At 47.3% G+C, this 22,103-nt stretch overlaps 1 protein-coding gene across 1 annotated transcript in view; it reads left to right on the forward strand.

The window, feature by feature from the left end:
* The window catches only part of LOC149364627 (centrosomal protein of 104 kDa), a 49,567-nt gene that overhangs the window by 17,652 nt on the left and 9,812 nt on the right, over positions 1-22,103 (forward strand). Inside the window, exons 6-19 of the mRNA XM_089574592.1 lie at positions 1,381-1,409; positions 3,827-3,936; positions 6,999-7,054; positions 8,743-8,898; positions 9,514-9,544; positions 11,136-11,355; positions 12,189-12,291; positions 14,542-14,709; positions 15,443-15,504; positions 16,499-16,571; positions 17,480-17,545; positions 18,171-18,295; positions 19,762-19,975; positions 21,602-21,774. Of these exons, the coding sequence (XP_089430718.1) occupies positions 1,381-1,409; positions 3,827-3,936; positions 6,999-7,054; positions 8,743-8,898; positions 9,514-9,544; positions 11,136-11,355; positions 12,189-12,291; positions 14,542-14,709; positions 15,443-15,504; positions 16,499-16,571; positions 17,480-17,545; positions 18,171-18,295; positions 19,762-19,975; positions 21,602-21,774 (1,586 nt within the window). The remainder of the gene's footprint in view (positions 1-1,380; positions 1,410-3,826; positions 3,937-6,998; positions 7,055-8,742; positions 8,899-9,513; positions 9,545-11,135; positions 11,356-12,188; positions 12,292-14,541; positions 14,710-15,442; positions 15,505-16,498; positions 16,572-17,479; positions 17,546-18,170; positions 18,296-19,761; positions 19,976-21,601; positions 21,775-22,103) is intronic.

Raw genomic sequence — 22,103 nt, forward strand, 5'->3', positions numbered from 1 at the left:
CCCTCGCATTTTGAAAGTCGTGGGTTCAGTTCCCCGCACTTCCGGAAGAAATTTTATTTTACTTTGATACCACAGTGACGTCATCTGAGATTTTTCATGACCACTTTCACCCAGGAGGTGAACTTCCAAGCATGATCAATGAGCTAGACAGGCAGAGCAGAACGGCGGGTCTAAAAATTAACATGCGGAAAACCAAAGTAATGTTCAACAGTCTCGCAAGGGAACAGCAGTTCCCATTTGGTAGCGAGGTGCTGGAAGTGGTAAGGGAATACGTCTACTTGGGGCAGGTGGTCACCGCTGATCTGGATCATGAGAGGGAAATAACTAGTAGACTAAGAATGGGGTGAAGCGCATATGGCAGGTTCTCTCCAATCATGAATGTCTCTTTGCCATTATACCTCAAGAGAAAAGTATACAACAACTGTATCGTACCGGTACTCACCTATGGGGCAGAAATGTGGAGGCTAACAAAGAGGGTTCAGCTTAAGTTAAGCACAACGCAGGGAGCTATGGAAAGAAGAATGATAGGTATAACGTTAAGAGATCGGGAGCGGGCGGAGTGGGTGAGGGAACAAACGCTGATTAATGACATCCTAGTCGAAATCAAGAGGAATAAATGGGCTTGGCCAGGGCATGTAATAAAAAAAGGCAAGATAACCGCTGGTCTTTAAGGGTAACGGAGTGGATTCCAAGAGAAGGCAAGCGTAGCAGGGGCGGCAGAAAGTTAGGTGGGCGAATGAGATTAATAGGTTTGCGGAGATACGGTGACGACAGCCGGCCAAGAACAGGGTTAATTGAGAGACATGGGAGAGGCCTTTGCCCTGGGCGTTGTCAGGCTGATGATGATGATGATGACCACTTTTGCGGTTAACAACGCTGGGTTTCCCGGTCGATGAGCCATATATTGCTTTCGCATTAAAAAGTTGGCCATCAGACAGAGGCTTGCTCTCGACCCTTGTCTTGACCCTTGCTACAGTAGGATTATGCGAATTCGGCTCTAAAACTTGTTTCACAGCCATGCATCGAACACGCGACCTCATCGCAGGTTCGATACATGGCTGCTGTGACCACGTTAAGATGGCTAAGAAGTGCGAAAACCAAAATGACCGACATAATACTTTGCTCTAATACATTGCTTTTTCAGTTTTCGGGTCTCATTTTCGTAAAAATAAAACTACCATTAATTGCTGCAAAATCTTAAAACTGAAATGTAATCTCCGATGTCGTTCCATTTCATTTGTATGTAGCAGACTTCGCGTTTTGTTAACCAACGAGCGAACAGTTTTCGGTGCTGGGAAACGTGTTGCTATTTTGCCGTGTTTTCAGCAGAAAGAGTCATTGTCTTCCCTTATTATTACACGCTGCACTGGTTTGTAAAAGAAAACGACGTGGCAGACCATCATCAAGCGGTAAGTGGGAACCACTGTAACGAAATACAAGTGTCATACACCGCGCATACGGAGCTGTTCATAGGGTCCATTGCATTCTACGTGTATTTTGAGGCTTTTAACCGGTGTGCACTGAGGGGAATGATGTTTTTCTACCGTGCACAAAAATATCCAGTTATTTGCTTCGTAATAAATTCGTTTTTTGACTATAGGAGAGCGAACATTAGAACACCCATGTATGCTGCTGACCTGTTCATGATCCTGCAGAGCGAGTTGAGGATAACAACTGAGTGCTAATGAAGCTAATAACGCACATTAAATGAACAATTAATTAATTAATTAATAAACCAATTAATCAACAGACGGATTGATTGATTGATTGATTGATTGATTGATTGATTGATCGATCGATCGATAGATTGATTGAGTAATGGCATATCAGCGCACGTTATGGAACCTCAGAAGGTCAAAATTAATCCAGAGCACACAACTGCGGCGTCTCTCAGAATCCATATCCAGCTTCGAGAAGTTAAACCGAACATACCTTGCACCGAGTCCAAAGACCTCTACATTGTCCTTCACAGCGTACTACGCTCTGGCTTCGGTACGAAAATTCCGCTGCAGCTTGTTTCATTTAGCTGTTACACCTGCACAGACTGTCGTTATCGTGCTCTATAGGGTTTGGAGCATTGCGAAAGGTTGCCATTGCCTCATGGCGCTATCACTTTTGCAATCGACGCCGCGTCACGTTTTCGTGTCACCAGCCGTCCGTCACAGTCCGCATAGCTTGCTCGAGTTCACGCTCTCGCCGAATGACGGACACATGGCGGGGCTCACTCAGCGTCTGTACGTGCAGAAAATAAAGCACCCACGGCTTAAATGACAGCACAGAGAGGACACAGTGAGAACTGTTGAACCTTGGTTTTGTGGCGTTTTTTTTCTTTTTTTTTTCTGGTTGCGTTTGTTTCGTACCGCGCAAAGTGTGTGGAAACACTGCAGAACATTCGGTGGCCTCTGCGGTCGAGGATGGAGGAGCTGTGCTTGCGCTTTTCTGTATCTTCTAATTATGCATCATTTTATCGCCTTATCTGTTAATGAATGAGCGCGGGTGGAATGATCGTTACCACGCCCTGCCGTGACAGAAACTACGTCAGCGTGGGAAGGGGTGAACGCCTGAAAGACCGGTTGCTCCGCGAAAAATAAATGACTGAAAACGGATCGCAGAAACAGTGCTTTGAAGTAGACGACGTTGTTGTTCTTTCGAGACTCTTCATCACGCTGCCCATTTCGAGTCGCGAAAAGGCAGCCTGAATATCGCTGAACGTCCTCGTTTGCTAGGAATTTTATCGGCCCTTTTGTTGAATGTATGAGTTTCGTTTTTGGTTTGAGATACACATTGCAAAGGTAGATCACATAATCCGCCGCGTAATTCTTAACTAGCTGAGGTATGTACAACAACTGTTGTTTTTTCATGACCAGCTTTTCTTGGCTGGTTTAAGGCTTTCAACCACGTATCAGTTCACACAGCTTTCCTTCCTTGTAAATAACAGAATGCAATCCTTTTGAATTGTATGCAGCGATTTTTAACAAGCGCTCCATGTAGCTTGTAGCCGTAATGTTAATTCGTAAGCAAGTTAAGCTGAACAGGTGAACGGCTACAGCACTCAGAGAAGCCATATGACTTAAGTGAGGCATACCTTTGTTCACCGTAACTGGGTCCAAAGAAAGTGCACAGCAAAAAGAAACATGTCACCAGTAGTGAATGAGCTCACGACATTTGTATGCCACATGTTCAAGTCATCCAACGCGGTGCCTTTGGTCACTTTTACGTTTACTGGATTTTGTTACGTGACTGACATTGAAATGGCTAGTTATCAAGCGCTCCTAGGGACCATTATGGCAGATACCTGCCATATTTTGCCGCACTGCAAGCGCCATTTGGCACGTGATCTCAGTTCGAAGGAAGGAACTTGTCAACAGCCGTCAGCCTAGCTCAATTGTTAGGTGAACGCAAGCAACGTCTTAGGTTCGATCCCTTTGAGCAGCGTGTGTAACTTGTAACCTTTTACTTTCTGTCCATTTCCACGAAATATTAATAAAAGAAAGTTTTTATTTTGCGTCTTATGTAGGTGTTAAAACTCGCATATTATTTCTTCATGTTAAGAAGCCTTTGATCGTGCTTATTCGATCAAGTGCATCAGGCTGACAGCGAAATTCTGACCCTTCCGCACTGCTGAACCACCAGAACCCGCTCTAGCGGCAAAGACAGAAACAACCTTCCTTCTCTTGAACACGTAGTGTCAAGGCACGAGCCTTGCCTTATAAGCTTGCTCTTCACTGATCATTAGCGCGTTAAGAGGATGTGGGTGCCGGGGCACTTGGCCACGTGCTATTATGGAGCGCGATTCAGCGGTCCTTGCCGCGTGGTGACGCCGCAGGAACGAGGAGATATCCCCCATGGACGATCTGGCCTTTGACATGTACGTGGACACGGAGGTGGCGCAGATACTGCGGAAGCTGGAGGCCAAAAAGAGGGACGCCATCGCCGGTGAGCGACGAATTTGCTCTTCTTTATCCGCGCACTCGATGCGTCACAACATGTGGGAACATTGATGGCAAGCCATCACTACCTGGTTCGAACTATGCATGTACAGTCAAGGAGAAAAGTTTGCGGGACGCAGATTCGCGGGCAAAAACTTATTTCTTCAACTTAATTCTTCGTTGTTTCGCCAGACAGTCGGATGGTAATATTCTAGCAGACGGCGCCCCAAAGCTGCACAGGTAATCGGCCCGATATTGCAAATGGATGGTTTCACTCTGCTCCTTTGCAGGACAGGCCTTTTCAATTCAATTCAATTAAATTCAGTTCAATGCGTTTCAAATATTGGGCCGATTACCTGGGCTGATTTGGAGCACGCCTGTCTCGTCACGCTTCTATGCACTTCATTCACCTGCTGTGCCTAACCGCCTGTCGGTCTACAGTACTAGTTGTGGATTTATCACTGAAGTCAACTCGCAGAAAGAGCAAGTATTTGAAGCTGAAGCATGGTTACGGAAAGAAACCGGGAGAAAAGGATGCGTTCACTAGAAGAGTCGCTCTGGGACGTTAAACCCCTATAAACTGAACCAAACCAAACAAGAAGAACGGGTAGATAGGACAACGCTTCCAGCGCCGTCTAGCTGTCTATTCCTTCTTCTTGTGAACGACCCCTTTTCTGCTGTTCTTTTTTTTTTTTTTTCTCAAAAGAAGTTTGTGAGCGCTGTGGAGCGAAAGTTATAAACCAAAAAATAATCGTTGAAACCCCGTGAAAAAGAGCGGTTGGCATGAAGCATCAGTGCAAACCAATCTCAGCCGAGAGCATGAGTGTGTTTAAGTACAAAATCCGTAAAAAAAATTGCCCTGCATAATTTTTTAATTATGAATTTGTTTTCACCTTAATTACCAACCGTTGCGTTGGTAATGTGGCGGCGGTAATTAAAAGCAGCAACAATGAGAAAGTCTAATTAGTGTTTTTTGCTGATAAATATTCACCAGCACATTTAAACGCGCCATATCCAGCGGTACATGAACACTGTGTGCCAGAGAGCGGCACAGAAAAAAAAAAAAAAGGAAATCTTGCTGCTGCCCCTCAGCATTCTCCGCATGGACACTGCATAAAGCTGTCTGAGGACAGGAGCTTCACTGTTGTTGGTACCAAGCGGTTGGCAACGTAACTAGGAGCTGGTACTCTGTCTTTTTTTTTGTTTTTCTTTACTCGCCTTGCATTTTGCGAGGGCCGTCGAGGCAAATCACCCGTGACGAGGGAATGACCAGCTGATGTGCTTTTTATGCTAATGCGCACTAATTTCCGGGAAAAGGGAACGAGGTCACGAAGAAATTAAGAAGCAAGAGAGTCTTTTGTGCAACTTCCAAAATCATTATGGCGTTTCCCCATGCGGCACTTTTTGCACGGCAGATTTTTGCTGTTCGCTGGTGGTAGGCGTTCGGCGTTGCGTTCAGGCTTCAAAACCGCGTGACCGTGCCCGGATGACGTCAAAAAAAAAAAAAAAACGCACGCACACATAAAAAAAAAGTAAATGGGTTTTCTCCCCCATCGCCTCCTCCTACTGTGATGCTGACGCATTTATAAAATATATGAGGACTTTTGCTGCTGTTTTCCGTTTAGCGTTGAGTGCTTCCGAGAACGACTCCAGGAATGATAATGACCATACGATGTCCACGGAAGCCAATGAAGGGTGCGGCCCTTCTTTTTCGGTTATAGTGAAAAAACGCTTGTATAGAATACGAGCTCTTATTGTGAACGACTTCCAAGCCGCAGTTGACGGAGAATGAACAATCGACCCTGTCGCCGTCGCTACACAGTGGAGTGCGAACACAGAAGAGCCGCCTATCGTGAGCATCGCGAAATACGAAACGCTCTCATAAACTGGAGTGCTAAAGCAATTGTTTCTGCTCGGTTTTTGTTTTCGCGACGTCGGAGGTGACGGTGCGACGGTGTGTTCCGCATGCAAAGCAGCGACTAGTCTTTATTCTTACTCTCTCTTTCTGTTCAATCGCTCACTTGCGCAACTGGAACAACGCCGCGAGCCAGCGTGATGATCGCTGAGACGAAACAATAACGCCGTACTGGATCGAAGAGTTTTCTTTCTTTGACACCGCAGTCAGGAGGAGCCCTTTTTATTTAGGTATTGTTTCTTATTAATCGCAGCATGTTCCCCTGAAGAAATTTCGGCTCGAAAGTTTTCACGGCATTTATTTAAACTTTTTTAGCGCATTTTTTAAAGAAGCAGAAAGTACGCGAAATCCAAGTCGAGGATAAGGTGGCAGTGGTGTGTTTGGAGCTCACCGGATAGGTTGGCTGATAGGTGGATGTATTTGTACTAAATGCGGGTTTGCGGGGCTTTGGTGCAGTTTTCTGCAGTTTCGGAACTCCAGTGCACTACACCTTTCCATCAAAATTCCGTCATTAGCAATGCGCAATTCAACCTTCATGAACAGTAGAAGCAGATCGCGAACTAATAAAAGCATGACATAAGAACGGCATCTTGCTATAGTTGGTATAGTGTTCTGGATGACACTGTAGTCAGCTACAACTCAAGAACGAAGCGGCTTTTCCCCGTCAACGGAGCGTTCTTCCAGCCAGTAGTGACGGCCGATTAACTCATCAACTTGCTAGCGTTACAATGCAGGGAGCGACGTGATAATGCAGGGAGGGGACTGACTCCTTTCATCTATCACTCCTTGCATTGTCCCTCTAGCAGCCTCATGAGAATTGGCCGACGCCATTGTCTGGAAGGGGATCCTTTGACGTGAAAAAACCGCTTTGTTGTTGAGTTGTATCCGACTATAGCAGTCATCCCACGCATTGGCTGCCTGACCATTACAGGGTTGAAAACCACAAAGCACCCCGCACGTAAGATCGCTTCGTTATTGGTTGGCACCCGCAATCTGATCACTCGCGCTAGCAAAAAAAAAAAAAAAAAGTACGCTTATTGGAAAGACGTAAGTTGCTAGTACGAATGAGAAGCTCCGTGAAGAAGGCTCTCTTTCCGGTTCCATAATTACCCCTAATGTCCCCGGTATTGTTCCTCCTTGGCTTTTATTTGCAGAGGAGAGGTTCGTGTTCGCGAAGAAGCTGAAGAACGCAGTCGTCGAGCTTCAAAAGGTAAGACAATGCAAATTCACTTGTTTGTTGCTTTCCATTTTTCTGCACTCCAAGAAAAAGAAAACCCCAAGCAGCAGGAGACTGTCTATACTTTGCCTGCACATATGTTTGGACAAAAACAGAGTCGTCTAGCTTTTATTTGAGTACCTTCGGCAAATAATGTTTCACCGGCGGATAGTTTTGTATAAATGATTACGGCATCCGAAGTTCGTTAATGCGCTGAGCCCTGTCTCTGGATGGGGAATGAAACCCCATTAACTTGTGCGAGAGACCGAATGGTAGTTCAGTGTTGCGAGCCGCATCGAACCTGATAAAGCGCTATCGAATCGCATTCCGCTCGTCGTTAGCATTATTACCGACGACGCTTCTGGGCGTCACGGTGTCACGTGATGTTCAGGTCTCAAGTATGGTTCCGCCCATCGGGTGTCCACCTTAATGCATAAGAAAGCCCTGCCGCTGCATTGCGGGTATTTTTGATGGCCTGCGAAAATCATGTCTGAATGCATTTGGCTCATCTTTGAATAACTTTTACAATGCTTCCGATATGCCTGGAACTCGCCTTCGTCCTTCGGACCATTCTCACCCTCTTTACTTCAACATTCAACACATTCTTCACTCAAATGTCGGATCGAGGCAGCCTTCGATTCAATGAGGCTCGCTCTTCACTTCTTATAAATGTTCCCTTTCCCGTTGATTCTTCCTACACCCAACTTGGGATCATAAGCAGGTCACGTCATGCGACCTGTGGGCATCTACACCTCCCACAGGTCACGTGACAGGGAAGAATCCGTCCTCAGCCCTTGCGTGTGTTGTTCTCGCGTTGCTAAGCGCTCATACGTATACTTTCGCGCACACAGAACGAGTGATCTTTAGGCGCTTTCAGTTTAACATAACACATTACTGCTTCTAAATAAAAAAAGCTTAGTTTAATACGTGCCCTCTTACGCCTCTAATCCCTGCTTTAAGTGGTAGTGACACTTTATAGCATCGTTTGTCGAGGCGCTCGACCTAACGGGTCCGGAAAGGTTGCTTTAAGACGCTGAAGGTAGCCCAGCCTTCTTCCTTTACAGTGAAGTCTGGCTACGCATCTGACACGCCTGGTTTGTGCTGGGGCAGAATGGGCTTTTTTGGAGTTAACGCGGAGGCGGGGCTGGAAACCAGAACTGACAAAGGCACGTCCTAAAACCGGTGCTTGTGCACGCTGGTGTCAGTACCCATATGTGTATGCGTGCGTGTCTGTGTGCTGCGAAGAGATCTGCACTATACGAGCAGTCGAACGACATGTCTTGCGCAGCATTACCAGTCGCATTACGCGCTTCATTTACCCTGTCGCAGCGAGCGAGACCACCCCCCTTGTTTTAATCTTTTGCTATAATGGGCGGAAAGTTTTCCCCGTGGTTTGTTGGGTCTCGTTGTGCTAATGGTCATGGTCCGTCGGCCACGTAGTCCTGGACCGTAACCACGGCTGTAGGAGCGTGTTAGCCAACTTTGTTTTGCAAGAGTTTGCAGTGTGCCGTAACATGCCGGTAATCTGCCTCGCCGGTGCCATAGAAAAAAGGGCAAGTGGAAAGCGGCGGGAACATTTGCTTCGTCGAATGCCACGATTCTGCGTAATAGTCGCGTTTATGCTTGTAATGTGAGGCAGGAGTTTCTGGGGGTCTTAAAGTTCTTTCCACATGCTTGGCGAGGTGGGTGAGAAGCTGGGGAAGATGGTGATCGAGAAGCAGATGGCTGTCGAGATGGAGGACTTTGACCGGGCGCGCCAGAAGAAGCAGCACATCGAGGAGTACCGCCTGAATGCCTACGAGCACCTGCGGCTGCCCGAGCTCATGGAGATGGAAGGGGTGAGGACAACCACCGCCCCATATCCACTGGCACGCGTTGTGTGTTGCTTTTGGGTGGAGCGCGTGTTTCTTGACTGAAGCCAGGTGCACGCGGATTAGTGTAGATGCCCGCAGAGTAAAGCCAATACACCGAAACCGGTTTTGCTCAACGTGTAAATTAAACGAATCTGTTTCTTTGAGCTCGTTTTTTTTTTCGTGATTTCATTCCATGTTGAGATTACGAAATAATTCACCGACAGTAATGGCATCCTAGTCGAAATCAAGAGGAAGAAATGGGCTTGGGCAGGCCATGTAATGCGAAGGCAAGATAACCGCTGGTCCTTAATGGTAACGGAATGGATTCCAAGAGAAGGCAAGCGTACCAGGGGGAGGCAGAAAGTTAGCTGGGCGGATGAGATTGATTAGTTTGCGGGCATACGGTGACCACAACTGGCAAAGGACAGGGTTAATTGGAGAGACATGGGAGAGACCTTTGCCCTGCAGTGGGCGTACCAGAATCGTGCTTGTGGAGTTGCAAAAGAGGGCTAAGGGACCTCTAACGCTATAGGCGTCCGGCTTCCTAACATTTGGTTTTACAAATTTGCAATTTCGTTGACGAATCATTCTCTCTTTCAGTACAACCCTGAGCGGGACTCAGCTCTTCCAGGTAACTTTTGCATTTTCTTAAACACAGAAACCAGTACGCTGCACTTTAAAGTTAATTATGCTGCTGAGAGACGGGTCAGCGCAATTTAGCGCACTTACAACGTCTTAAGCACTTCTGTAACTTTATGCGAGCTCTGCTAGCCCGCTTGTAAACTAAAATAAATCGGCATGGTACAGCAAATCTTTCTGTACACTTCTGGCCGGGCTCGAATCGTCTCAGCACGCTGGGCGCTTCAGATTTTCTGCAAATCGAGCCATCAGCAAAGCCGGCGTTCTACAAATGTCCTTCGATTACATGCAACCGTTGACTCATGTCCCGACCCATGAACGGTTTCACTAGACAGAATTTTTTCAATCGCTTGAACCTCGAGGGTAAAACCGTTCGCTTGCCCAAGGGCTCTTGTACCCATTATGATAAAGTGTGGAAACGCGGTACCATGAGCCAAACACAGTGCCTCCTGCGTACTATAGGCGGAGGCTGTGATGTTATGCGTACTTTTTGTGCTTAGATGGCACCGAACAATATATCGCCAATGGCTGGAAAACGGGCCCACTACTTCGACTGCGCTACCTCAGTGGTCATGGGGCTCGGCGATTGAGCCCAAGGTCGCGGGATCGAATCTCTGCTGAGACGGTCGAGTTTCGATGGAGGCGGAATGCAGAAAGTCCCCTGTACTGTGCGATGGACATAAAAGAACCAGATGGGAGATAAAAGAACCAGATAAAAGAACCAGATGGAACCAGACTGTGCACATAAAAGAACCAGATGGTCGAAGTTCATCCAGAGCTCTCTACAATGGCATTTCTTCCTGCCTCATTTCACTCCCTCCTTCATCCAGTCCATCCCGGCGTGGTTCAGGTGCTCACCGAGAGTGCGACATTACTGCACCTTCCCTTTCCTCACAAAGAATTTAAATTAATTTCATTTCGCTAGTTGCGCCCATCCTTAGCCTTCAGCGCATGCAGCGTCTTTTATTTGGTAGCGATCTGCCCAAGTATAGTCGGCAACAACTCAAGAACAAAGCGGCGAATGACCCTCAAAGGAGGCTTTCCAGCCAATGGTGTCAACCGATTTTCATGACGTCGTGGTTAGTCCTCTTGAACCCGGTAGCACGACATTGCAGGGAGTTGGTAGGAGCAAGGGCATTAACAAGTTAACAACTGATTACTTAACGAATCGATCGCGACGTCATGAGAATTGGTCGAAGCCATTGGCTGGAAGGCTTCCTTTGAGGGCCATTTGCTGCTTCATTCTTTTGTTCTATCCGATTATAGTGGATTCACGTGGTTCGCTTCCTTGCAAAAATTTTTTAGACAGTCTATGGACTGTCTATAGACATCTGTCTATAAAGTCTATAGACTCTTTATAGACAAAACCCATAGAACAGTCTATAGATAATACAAAAGCTTATAGACAGTCTATGGACAATCTATAGATTCATGGTCATACACTTTGAGTAGACTTTTGTCTATAGAGACTCTATAGGCTATGAAAGACAAAAAGTAAGTTATATCTATAGGCAGGCAATGTAGTCTATAAGAAGTCTGTAGACTGTCTATAGACAATTTTTACAAGGGCTGTTCGGCCGCAGGGCCCGTGCCTCCTCCCGAGAAGGTGGGCAAGGGCCTGCACGTGAGCATGGACCCGCAGCTGGAAGGTCCGGGACGCAACGCGCCCGCCGAGCAGCGGGCGGCCGTCGTCTCGCAGCAGCAGCAGCAACAGCAGCAGTCGGCGCCCCGTCCGCCCGCTGCCAAGGTCCCCAAGAACTCGTACCTCGCACTCGAGAACCGGCTCGTCGCTGGAGCGCGCAAGTACACATGTCATCGCTGGCTTACTGCGTCGCGTCCGCAGAGAGAATTGGGGAGTAGTGGCATCTCGGCTTAGCCAGTAGTTCCATGTAAAATTCTTTATGCCATCCGCAGAAATCGGTTTAATGTCATGGCTATATTTTGTTAGTTATGTTGGTTTACGGATCAACACAGGATGTGTGTGGTGCTCATCAACAGCAAATATCCGAGATACGAGGCTCTGCTACCAGCTATAAGCGGCGCCTATGGGAAAGTTTTAAGTGAATCAGCCGACGCGAACAACATCAGTAGACTTCATATTCAAAGCCTGTCTTGTGCCTTTCTGTACCTGATAATAGGCCCTGTTGGCAAGTGTGTATATATATATATATATATATATATATATATATATATATAAAGAGGAAGAACGAAGGCAGGGTTGTTAACCAGAAGGGCATTCCGGTCGGCTGCCCTGCACGGGGAGGAGGGATGAGGGGATTGAAAAGAGAAAGGAAGAAGGGGTGAGGAGCACAGTCAAAGTTTGTCATTCAAGCCAGTCGCTCTCAAGAATGGCGTATGCACATGTATGCGTATGCAACCTTCTTCAAAATAGTGCAACGCGTCTGGAGTGTTCGTAAACAATGTTTTAAGTTCCACAGGAGTAGTGCAATCACTCTTTGACCGCAAGTTGTTTCTTTGGACTTTGTATCGTTTTAGCGTCGCCCTCGTCTCTAATGGCAGCTTGTAAATAAACGTTGTTGAATTGGGGACACCAGGGCTGCCTCCAAGTATGGAAGCTTTACTCAGGTAAAGCTCACTTTGTTCCCCTCTCTTTTTCCTCGGCTGTCACGGGCCAGAATGGAGAGCGAGGAAGACGGCAAGGAGTTGGTGCTGGGTCGGATGTCACTGAGGGACCGCCAAGAGGCTGCTCTTCCTATTGAAGTCTTTGGACTACGGCTGGTAAGGTCAGCTCTGCAGCGTTGTTTCCCCTCGACAGATAAGTGCAGCAAGGAAGAAACGAGTTACTGGAGCTCTAGTTTTATTAAATAAAGTCAAAGCCCACACGTCTATAAGTTAAGAATGTTTGGAGCGATATCTCCACTACGCCATGTTTCGCCAAGGTCATCTGGTATTGCAGTTTGACCTTGAGCAGGAGAAGCGCCAGAGGTGTGGCTGTGACGTCACAGCACGTGACTCGCCGCTGCTCCGTCCGCGGTGCGCCGACCGCCGCTTCGCTAGATGTAGTCATGTGATTATGCACGTGACTCTGCGTTCGCTTAACGAGGCGACGCCGCTCTCGCATGCAGTTTCGCCTTGAATGAGAGCGCGGCTGACAGTGTGTGCCTGAAACCCTTGCGAGGTGTTTCAAGCGTCTAAGCAAGCGCAGCCAAGTGTAACGGAGCTTTCGCTCTGTCTGAATAGACAGAGTTAAACCGCTGCCACTTCTTTCTTTTTTATTTTAAGGTGAAAGCCTTTAATGGCTCATACTGTCGTTAGCAGACGCTGTCGGCAGCCGTGTCGACAGACGCGTCGGCAGATTTGTCCGCCTTTCGGCGTCACTGCTTAAAAAGAAACTGCGCCGAGGGTGGGAATCGAACCAGCCTTTGGCATTTGAAGCGGAGACGCTACCACTCCGCCACGAAGGCTCAAGGTTCGAGCATGAATAAAGGCGCATCTAGTGAATGCATGGGTTTCATTAATAAAATAAAAGGAATAAAGTGAAGAAAATAAAAATAAAAAATAAAAATAAGAAAATAAACAAAAATAAAAACAAAATAAAAATAAGATATGAAAATGAAAATAAAAACTAAAAATAAAATATCAAAAATAAAAATACAAAAACAAAACATGAAAAATAAAAGATAAATAAAAACAAACAGTGCGCCAGGAAAAGCTTTCGCCTTGCAGCACTTTAGAGAGCCAAAGTGCCCCCTGAATTTTTTTAGTGTAGAATATCTTCATGAGCCAGAACTCTGCTCGAACTATGACACAAGCTAGCCAAAAAAGAAACAAAGGCAGGAGGTCCATTAGTCCAGGAGTACTTACTTCCTGCTCTCTGTTTTGGGTTCTTGTACGATAAAAAGTCTATTTGTGCTTGTATGCTGCAAATATCTGGCGCCTACATCAGTGCACCTCCACCATAGCACGCCTCCGTCGCAGAGCGCAGACATGGGCAGTTTTTCTGCCCGTATTTAGGATCTTTTCACTTTGTAGATGACAAAACCAAGTGCGAACATTAAGTTGAATGGGCAGTTTACTAGAAAATGTAGACAATAGGAACCGTATTTTTCAACTATTCCTTCCAGGAGAACTTTTTTCCCCATTAGTTGCGGCTGCCTACGAGGTCAGGGCTAATTCAAAGCCGGCGTACACTGGCCATTATACTCTCTCAATTTGGGTGACACTAAACTAGAAGCCATAACTGTAACCGCGAAATCTGGGGCCGAGTTTTTCGAGCCGTCCTCATGTTTAAAACGGTACTTGATTAGTCGGCACTTTTGCTATCGTATACGTCAGGCTATCACGCCAGCCAAGAACTGCACTCACGTGCGCGATATTCTAGCTGTCGTGCTCCTGATTTGCTAGCGTGAGTTGTAGTGTCCACTCTATAACCAGCAAGTTTTGAGGTAGAACATAGGCAGAAATGTTCCCACCAAGAAATTATGAGGCATAGCATGTCTATAGCAGTGCGCAAAATCTGGCGCACGGAGCTCTCTAACAAAGATTTACAGACAATCAGTGCGAATGATGCGGCAGAGTACACGTTAGCAGTAGTGTTCTTTTGGATGAAGCAGCCGCTGCCGTTGACTGGGCATGATCCAATCCGCCAATCACCAGGCGGCACAAGCCATCGTACCCCCGCCCCACTCTTCCATTCCTGCCACCTGTTGCCTGCCACCCTCTCTTCGCCATCCCTCTTCCACTCTCTCTCTCTCAAAGGGGAGAGAGATAGCCTGAACCCTTGTATGGCAGGTGGCAAGTAGAGAGATAGCCCTCTCTCTACCTGCCACCTGCCATACAAGGGTTCAGACAGATGGGCGGGCGTACAGATTTTGCCGACTTGAGGGTTCTAATGCTAATGCATCGAAAAATGTATCGACGCAGTCGTTTAAGCCGTACCTGCCTTAAAAAAATAAACCGCCTAACAAGATCAGTGAACGAGCCTGCGCTGTGAAGGAATGTCGCGCTGATGAGCGACCACCGACGCAGGTTCAGAAGCTGTACTCCAAGAACTTCATTCAGCGAGAGGAGGCCTTCAAGGAGATGCAGCGGTTCCTGGAGCGGTACAACTCGCGCCGCAGCCGCCACTCGGCCGAGGACGTGCTCAAGGCCGTGACTTTTCTGCTTCAGAGAGGGGCCCGGGACAAGGTGCTCTCGGTGAGCGGCTGCGAAGCGTGAACGGACGAAGAGCGCGCATTCTGCCACACCGTGTCTGGAAACCGCGCATGCATGCCAAAGTCGCTCCTGGTTCATGCTGACCCGCATTGGAGCAATGAGAAAGCAAAACGTCCACATACTATATCGACGTCCGTGGCTCTTCGGACGTCCATGTACTATATCGACGGCCATGGCTATTTTGACGTCTAAGTGTATTTTTTTGCGTTTAATTAGTGAACTAATTACACCTCATCAACCAATTTTTTACGAAATTTTATCACACACTGTTACAGTTACATTTTCGCACATTTATCTTCAGAGAACGACGTAATCGTGCGGGCAAAATTACGAACACTTTTTGCTTACGTGCAGAGCCATATAATGCTCTCGCATTAATAGCAAGCTGGTGTCATTACGTGGTGAAACGCTCACCTAACGCAGCTCAGACAGCCTGGACAGTGCGCGCACTTGTGTAGAACTGTCTAGGCCGCACTAATATGGAGTACGCTTCAGTGTTCTATCCTCACGCATTTAGCAGAGGAGACCGGAACGTTTATTCTATTTATATGCGGGCGCAGCAGCGGAATTCGCCAGCGTATACGTACTATCATTGTCTACTAAGCTCGGCTAGCTAGGTAAGACGTGAGAGTAGTTTCATCGTAGAAGCGGACTTCGGATTATTTTACGTCTACGACTGTACACCAAACTTTAACCCCTTTGTTTTTCCTTGCAGGTGTTTATACAGGCCTTGAATTTGATGCAGACATTGTTCACGCGGTTCACAATCGTCCAGCGGTGAGTATACGTTTCTCTTGCTTCCGACTCCTGCCAGTACTCCCCTTCACGTGTTAGTCTTGTGGTACTTGCATGGGGAGTAGAAGTACTTTTATATTCTTCACGGGGGAAAAACTAAACACTCCGAAGAAGTGACCGCCCTACATGCAACGTGGCCCACCCACTGCTCCTCCCAATATTACTTGAGCCACGTAACTGTAGACGCCACAGATATCTAGAGCAGCGTATGGCTATTGTCCTGTGACCGCAGTCGATGGCGGGAGTTTTAGTGGCAGCTGCACTACGATGCCGCTGACAACCCAGTTTGAGTCCGTCATAGAATTGCTGCTCTCGAAGTAGTCGTATCGCTCTCCTGAGAGCATGATTTATTTTTAAGTCTTGTCTTAGAGAGGTACTGAAAACAAATTGAAGTTGTTTAGTATCGACAGATAACCGCGCCGTAATTGCAGAGACGCTACTTTAACTGAAAAAGGAGCTTTCATAAGCTATAGGAAAAGCCCGAACTGAAATACAGATGTCGCCACTACTGGCCATTTTCGCAAGGAAATTGCGATGGCGTCGACATTTTTTTTTTTTTGACCTCGGATTTTTGAGACTACATCACCATTTGGGGACTGCGAAATCTTTTTCCCTGTTGACGTCAGCAGTTCGAATCGCGTGGACGGAAAGAAATGTTAAATTCTGAAAACCGCTTTACTTAACACTAAATGCGTATTATTTTTGCCGATCAAACATCAACATCGCCGGAAAGAGATATAGAACCGATTTTTACTGTGAGCAAAAATTGTATAAGGTTTTTCTCAGTGTCCTTTTGAATGACGAATGATGTCCTGTATTCAATTAAGTATGTCTTAAGAACTCATTTCCAGGTGGAAAGTGCTCAGTGACTACATGCTATCGTTGTATACATCAAATTTGTATGAAACTTTGAAATTTTGTCATGACATTTCCGCTTCTGACATCGATGCCAACCGGAAAATTTCTTTTATTCCAGAATATCGAAAGGAGACGTGACCGTTGCTGTCAACAAGACTGTACCGCGGATCCTCTACCGTACAGGCGACACCGTACGTGACCTCCATGCCTTTGTGCTAGTGTGCTCTGCTCGCGGTCAACTTTGTGTGACACTGTATCAGCTGCTATGCGGGAGAGGGACCGAGACAGGCCTTTGTCCCCGTGCCGTGGGGAGCGGGCTACCTCAACTGCTTCAGTCCTAGCAACACTGCACCTTCTATACATCTTTTTCCCTTTACCCTTCCTCAAACCTAGCCCGGACATCCTTCCCATGGCTCGGGGACAAAGTCCTGTCTCCTACCTTTTTCTGCCTAGCCTCTGCTACAGTGGCACAGAAAGTTGTCCGCGTGTTCAAATCTTTTCTAAAAGAGAACTTTGAGAGCCGCCATGTTGGGCACTGGGCTGTGCTCAAGTACAGGAAAGAGTTAATGATTGAGATCCGTCTCGTTTTCCCCACAGCACAGAAAACCAACTTTCCCGCGGGTCGTGAAAAGGTCTATAGAAAAGACTGAGTGTCACGAGCGCACATCTGACGCACGTGCTTTCGCACCGAAAAGACGGCGCAATACTCACGAAAGCCAGTGCTTGACTTTGTGATGAAATCATTTAGTGCGATCCCTTTTAGTGCGCTCGAACTGAGTGAAGCAGTGCAGCTGTGCATACACGCGGCTGGGTACCCTAACGCGCACTGGCAAAAGAAAGTTTTTGTAAATTAATCAAAATTTGTACTCGTGTGAGCTGTATCGCTATTGGCTTATTGCGCAGGTCATGCAGATCAATAAATGTCTGAAGTGCAATCTTGCTCGCCTCGAAAGTTCACGATCGAAGGCAATACTGAGGAAGAGCGAATCTCATGAGGAGCAGTGACACTAGAAAGTGAAAAAGGTAGTCGTCTGTGCATGATGTGTATGTTGAGAGCAGAGGTTAGTAGGTTTCTCGAGCATCGTGTTTTTCATCGCAGGCGCCTCGAGTGAAATCTGTAGCCATCGACTTTCTTCTGGAAATGGGCGACTACGAGGACGTCAAGGTGAGAGGGCTACACCTATCTACACTATCTACACCTCGCTCGGAAGGCAGAACCGACAAATCTAGGGGAGTGCCGTGGATACACGGCCCACTCGAAAATCTCGCGATAATGCAAATTACTTTTGTTACTGAGATGTACACTTTATCAGCAACAACCCCTTCCTCAACTGCTGAAACATCGAACTGCGCGAAGATATGAGAGGTGAAACGGATGCCATCGATTTTATGGTCTCCTTGGCTCTTATTAGTGGCAGCAGCTTTTTCAATGTGCTTATTTAAGGCTTTGATATTGAATGCGAAGAGGATAACGATGAGCAAGGAACACATAGCGCCTTCTTAGTAAATCAGCACTGCTATCGTCTTGAACAGTTAGGTGCAGAAATAACACGTCTTGCGTAACTGGAAAGAAATACCTTTTACGAGCTCGAAAATTATTGCCTCTGCATAAATCTGGATTGCTGATTTTCCTTTGAAGAGACTGACAGTGATGCACAAGCGAGAAGTTGTGCCACGAGGTACTTGCATCATGCACATTTCCAAGGATTCCACATCGCTTCATAGCTCCTACACCCCCGAAAGTCTGAGCACCACTCTCAGTTTTGACACAGCATCTTCTGTCCACGCAGGCGGTCCAAGCAATGCTCCACAACATTCTCCGGCCTTTCCCCGAGTCCACCAATCCAAGGCTTGCTCAAGGCCGCTGCGAACTGGTGGAGCAGCTTGTCGCCAGATTTCCACCATTGAGCCAAAGGTACGACGATCGTGAGCTCCGCATAACTTATCGAACCAGTACAGGTAAATATGTTGGAAAGGTGATACAGTGCACTGTGGTAGTCTTTTTTTCTTTTTTAGTTACAAGCATCCCAGATTTCTTTCCAAACCTTACCTTTTTCTTTCCCGAAACCTGTAGATCAGTTATTAAATGTAGTTCAGCTAAGGAAGCTACAAACACATGTCTGTATATATACATTTACATCGTTTCCAAGCACCAGTGCGCTCGTATTACAGCGTGCCATTTGCACTATGACTGTATATCTATTCATTTTTATTGCAAAAGCAATACTGCTCACAGTTTGAGCCCTTCAGCGTAGCGCCTCGGTGGACACGTTTGACCTTTAGCGTGACCTTAGACGTGACGTCATACTAGCTGCGAAAAATCAGGGCCCCAGCTCGGCTCGTCAGTGTAGAGCGGCGGTAGACACGGCGGGCGGTGAGTCTCTCGCTTCTCCCACTAGAGGCGCTGCGGTAGGAGTGACGTCACACTATCTGTGGAAGAAAAGGGCCCCAACTCGTGCCGTCTGCGGAGAGCGGCGGTAGACACGGCGGGCGGTGAGCCTCTCGCTTCTCCCGCTAGGAGCGCTGCGGTTGGAGTGACGTCATACCAGTTGTATAAACAGAGCTCCAACTCGTGCCGTCGGCGCAGAGCGGCGGTAGACACGGCGGATGCGGGCTGAAGAAACGGATGAAGTTGCTTTCGCAATTTCCGGGCTTAACCAAGCTGAGCCTCTGCCATTTTTTTTTGTTGCGTTAGCAACACTACGCCAGATTTTCGCCTCGTCGCGTAGCCGGTGGCCGGTAGGCACGAATGGCCTTGAACAACCGTTGCCTAACAACCGTTTCAGCCGAGCTCCACCAGGTAGCGTCGTCGGCGCCGCGCCGCTGCCGCGCGCGTAGTCGCTCGCTCCCCCCAGATGCGTGCTCTCCGCCGAGGTAGAAGGTGAGGAGGTGGCTCTTCGCGGGGGTACATGCGCGCTTCACCTCGATGGAATCTTGTCGTTATGGAGAGAGCTAAAGAGAAGCAACGGCAACAGGACCAAGCTGAAAGAGACAACGCGCTCGAGAGACAGCAGAAGAACGCGCTGCACGACTCGAAAAGCGTCGCAGCTAACGCAACTGACCAGGCTTAGGCAGAGCTAAGCCACGCCTAATTTTTTTTTTGTCCAGAAACGTCCTCTTCGGACGGCACGTACCAGTCGTGTTGACAGTATTTCTCTGGCTGATATAGTGTTGCAGCCATTAATGAAAAGTGGATGAAGGATGAAATTCAGACTGTACATATGTGGAGCTATTTATAGTACAGCTATCAGGCCAGGCACGTGGCTGTGACGCCGAGCCTGATGAATATCTTTCCTCTCTCCTTACCATCAACACGTCTCTTCTGTACGGTTGCTCACGAAACCGTGGGGCCGAGACCTGAAGCCGATTTTTCTATCGCAGTGACCCGCTGTTCGAGCACATGATGGCGTTCGCCATCCGCGCCCTCTCGCACCCGTCGCTGCAAGTGCGAGAAGTGGCCGAGCAGATACTGCTGTCGCTCTACCGGCTGTTGGGCACCCCCGTACGCCAGTGCCTCGTTCCCGAGTCCACAAAGACCTCCAGGAACTTCACCTACAAGAAGGTCTTCGAAGAGTTCGAGAAGATTGACAAGGAGGTACGGCGTTTAGTAACGGGTGCCAATATACCAGGTGTTCCAGGGAAGAGTTTCAAAAATGTTCAAAAATAGGCTTCTTGCGGTAAAAATATGGCTGAATTGCGGTCTGGTATTACCAGTGTTGGCGCACAAAACCGGTGAATCGTTTTGAGTAGTAAGCTCGTTAGCTAATTTTTAATAATTAACTTTCTAACCAGTAAAGTTAGACACCTAGTTGCATATAGAGATTTGTAGCCGCTCGTTTGTTACAGCCATATCAGTTTTTAGGATTTATAAAACGCGATTACCCTTAGCGCTGTGGCTCGACAAAATTTGGCCTCTCTGACTAGTTAAATGCACTGAAAGGTTGCTTTGCCTGCATGCTTTTCGAAAGCGCATGTATTTTTTCACGATGTATCCAAATATTGTTAAGCCACAGCACCGACGATAATCGCGTTTTCGAAATTATAAGAACTGATTGCCTAGCTGTGATAGTTAAAAAGTTAATTATCAGAAATCAGTTAACCAGATTACTACTTGAGACAATTCACCGGCTTTCCGGTGTCCGCCAACACTGGTAATACTATGCCGCAAAAGCCGCGTTTTTACCAAAAGAAAATCTACTTTTTAAAATGGCTTAGTCTTCCCTGAAACACCTGGTATGCTTGCTAATTCAGACACCACGCAGTAGACTCATCTTGTAGTCACGAAGCATTTCAGAATATGCTTCAGAAACGGCCCCACAAATTTTTGCTTCTTCGTCGGCTACGCAGATGGCCGGAAAGAACAGAGGAGTAAAATTTTGCATTATGCACGTAATGTGTCTCAGGAATCACAAAACGAAAAGGTGCCACTGTCGGGTGGCATAAGGGGGTAGCAGGTGCACGCTACAGCACAACACAATGTAGATGCAATGCAAGCGCACAATACAGGTTCTTGTGTGTCGACCGCGTCCGTTGCGCTCTTATATTAATTGAACACTGAGAACAACTTCACGCAGTTGTTGTTTTCAGTAAAGATTAATTCTTAGGCTCTTTGTGGTTGTTGCAGTTTGTCCGGCAGCTAAAGTCTCTGTCGTTGGATTTTGAAACGTTCATTAAATCCTTACCAAAAGGCCGGGTTGCCACGGTTTTCAAGTGAATGTAAATGTGATGTAGGCTCTGGGATGCTCGGCGGAAAAGCTTGCGAAATCGGCCGGTGGCGGCGACACCTGCACATCAATTTTGGTCTTCGCTAGCTTATAAAAGCTCACCTTTCAGTGAGAGTGATCTCTTTGTCGTTAGAATGATTGATAGAGGCCAACTTGTCCTCAGTTTCTCTTTAACCGTGTTCTTACACAAACTAACTCAATTTACTACTTTAATTAAGAGCTGATAGTGATTGATGGTGGATAGTGATGGTCTCGGAGCCGTATTCGGCTTTTCGCCTCTCTACTGGTATTTTAAAATGCATAGTGGCAAAATAAAAGGTCTAAAGAACCTTTCATTCCTTGTCAATGGGAGTGGTTACTGCCTAGCGGACGCACCACAGCCGATAGTCGATGAAGGCGTGTGCGGGAGCATCGGGCGTCCAGTATCCTGCTCGACCACCTGTTGGGAATTAGCGCTTGAGGTGCAGCTTTGCATTCTCCGTGTACCCGCTGCGCAGCCCGGCAGTGCCCAGCGGCCACCCCGTCGCCAGCGGTCAGCGTCAGCCGACAGCCCCAGTTCGGGCTCCGGTCGGCGGGACTTCGTGAAGGAGGTAGCCGCGCCGTCCAGCCGTTCGCTACAGGAGCTGCCCAAGGCGTCACAGCAGGAGCAGTCGGCGTTCAACTTGGACAAGTGAGTGCACGGCCTCTTGCGGATAAGCGCAGAGACGGATCTTTGGCCACACCACATGTAATTTTTTGGCGACCTAAAAAGGGCTTGAGACACATGATGCACGTCGAATGTTATGTTTCTGATGGCGGTGCATCTGCAGTGGTAGGGCCACGCTAAGCAGGAGTTGTTCGAGGCTTTACCATACCTTACAAAAATTATTTTAAACAGTCTATAGGCTGTCCACAGACTTCTGTCTATAAAGTCTATAGACTCTGTATAGACAAATGTTAGAGAAGTCTATGGGCAATACAACGCTATAGACAGTCTATAGACAATCTATAGATATATGA

The sequence above is a fragment of the Amblyomma mixtum genome, chromosome 2 (assembly GCF_055824585.1).
Source record: "Amblyomma mixtum isolate Tamu chromosome 2, ASM5582458v1, whole genome shotgun sequence".
Lineage (NCBI taxonomy): Eukaryota > Metazoa > Arthropoda > Arachnida > Ixodida > Ixodidae > Amblyomma > Amblyomma mixtum.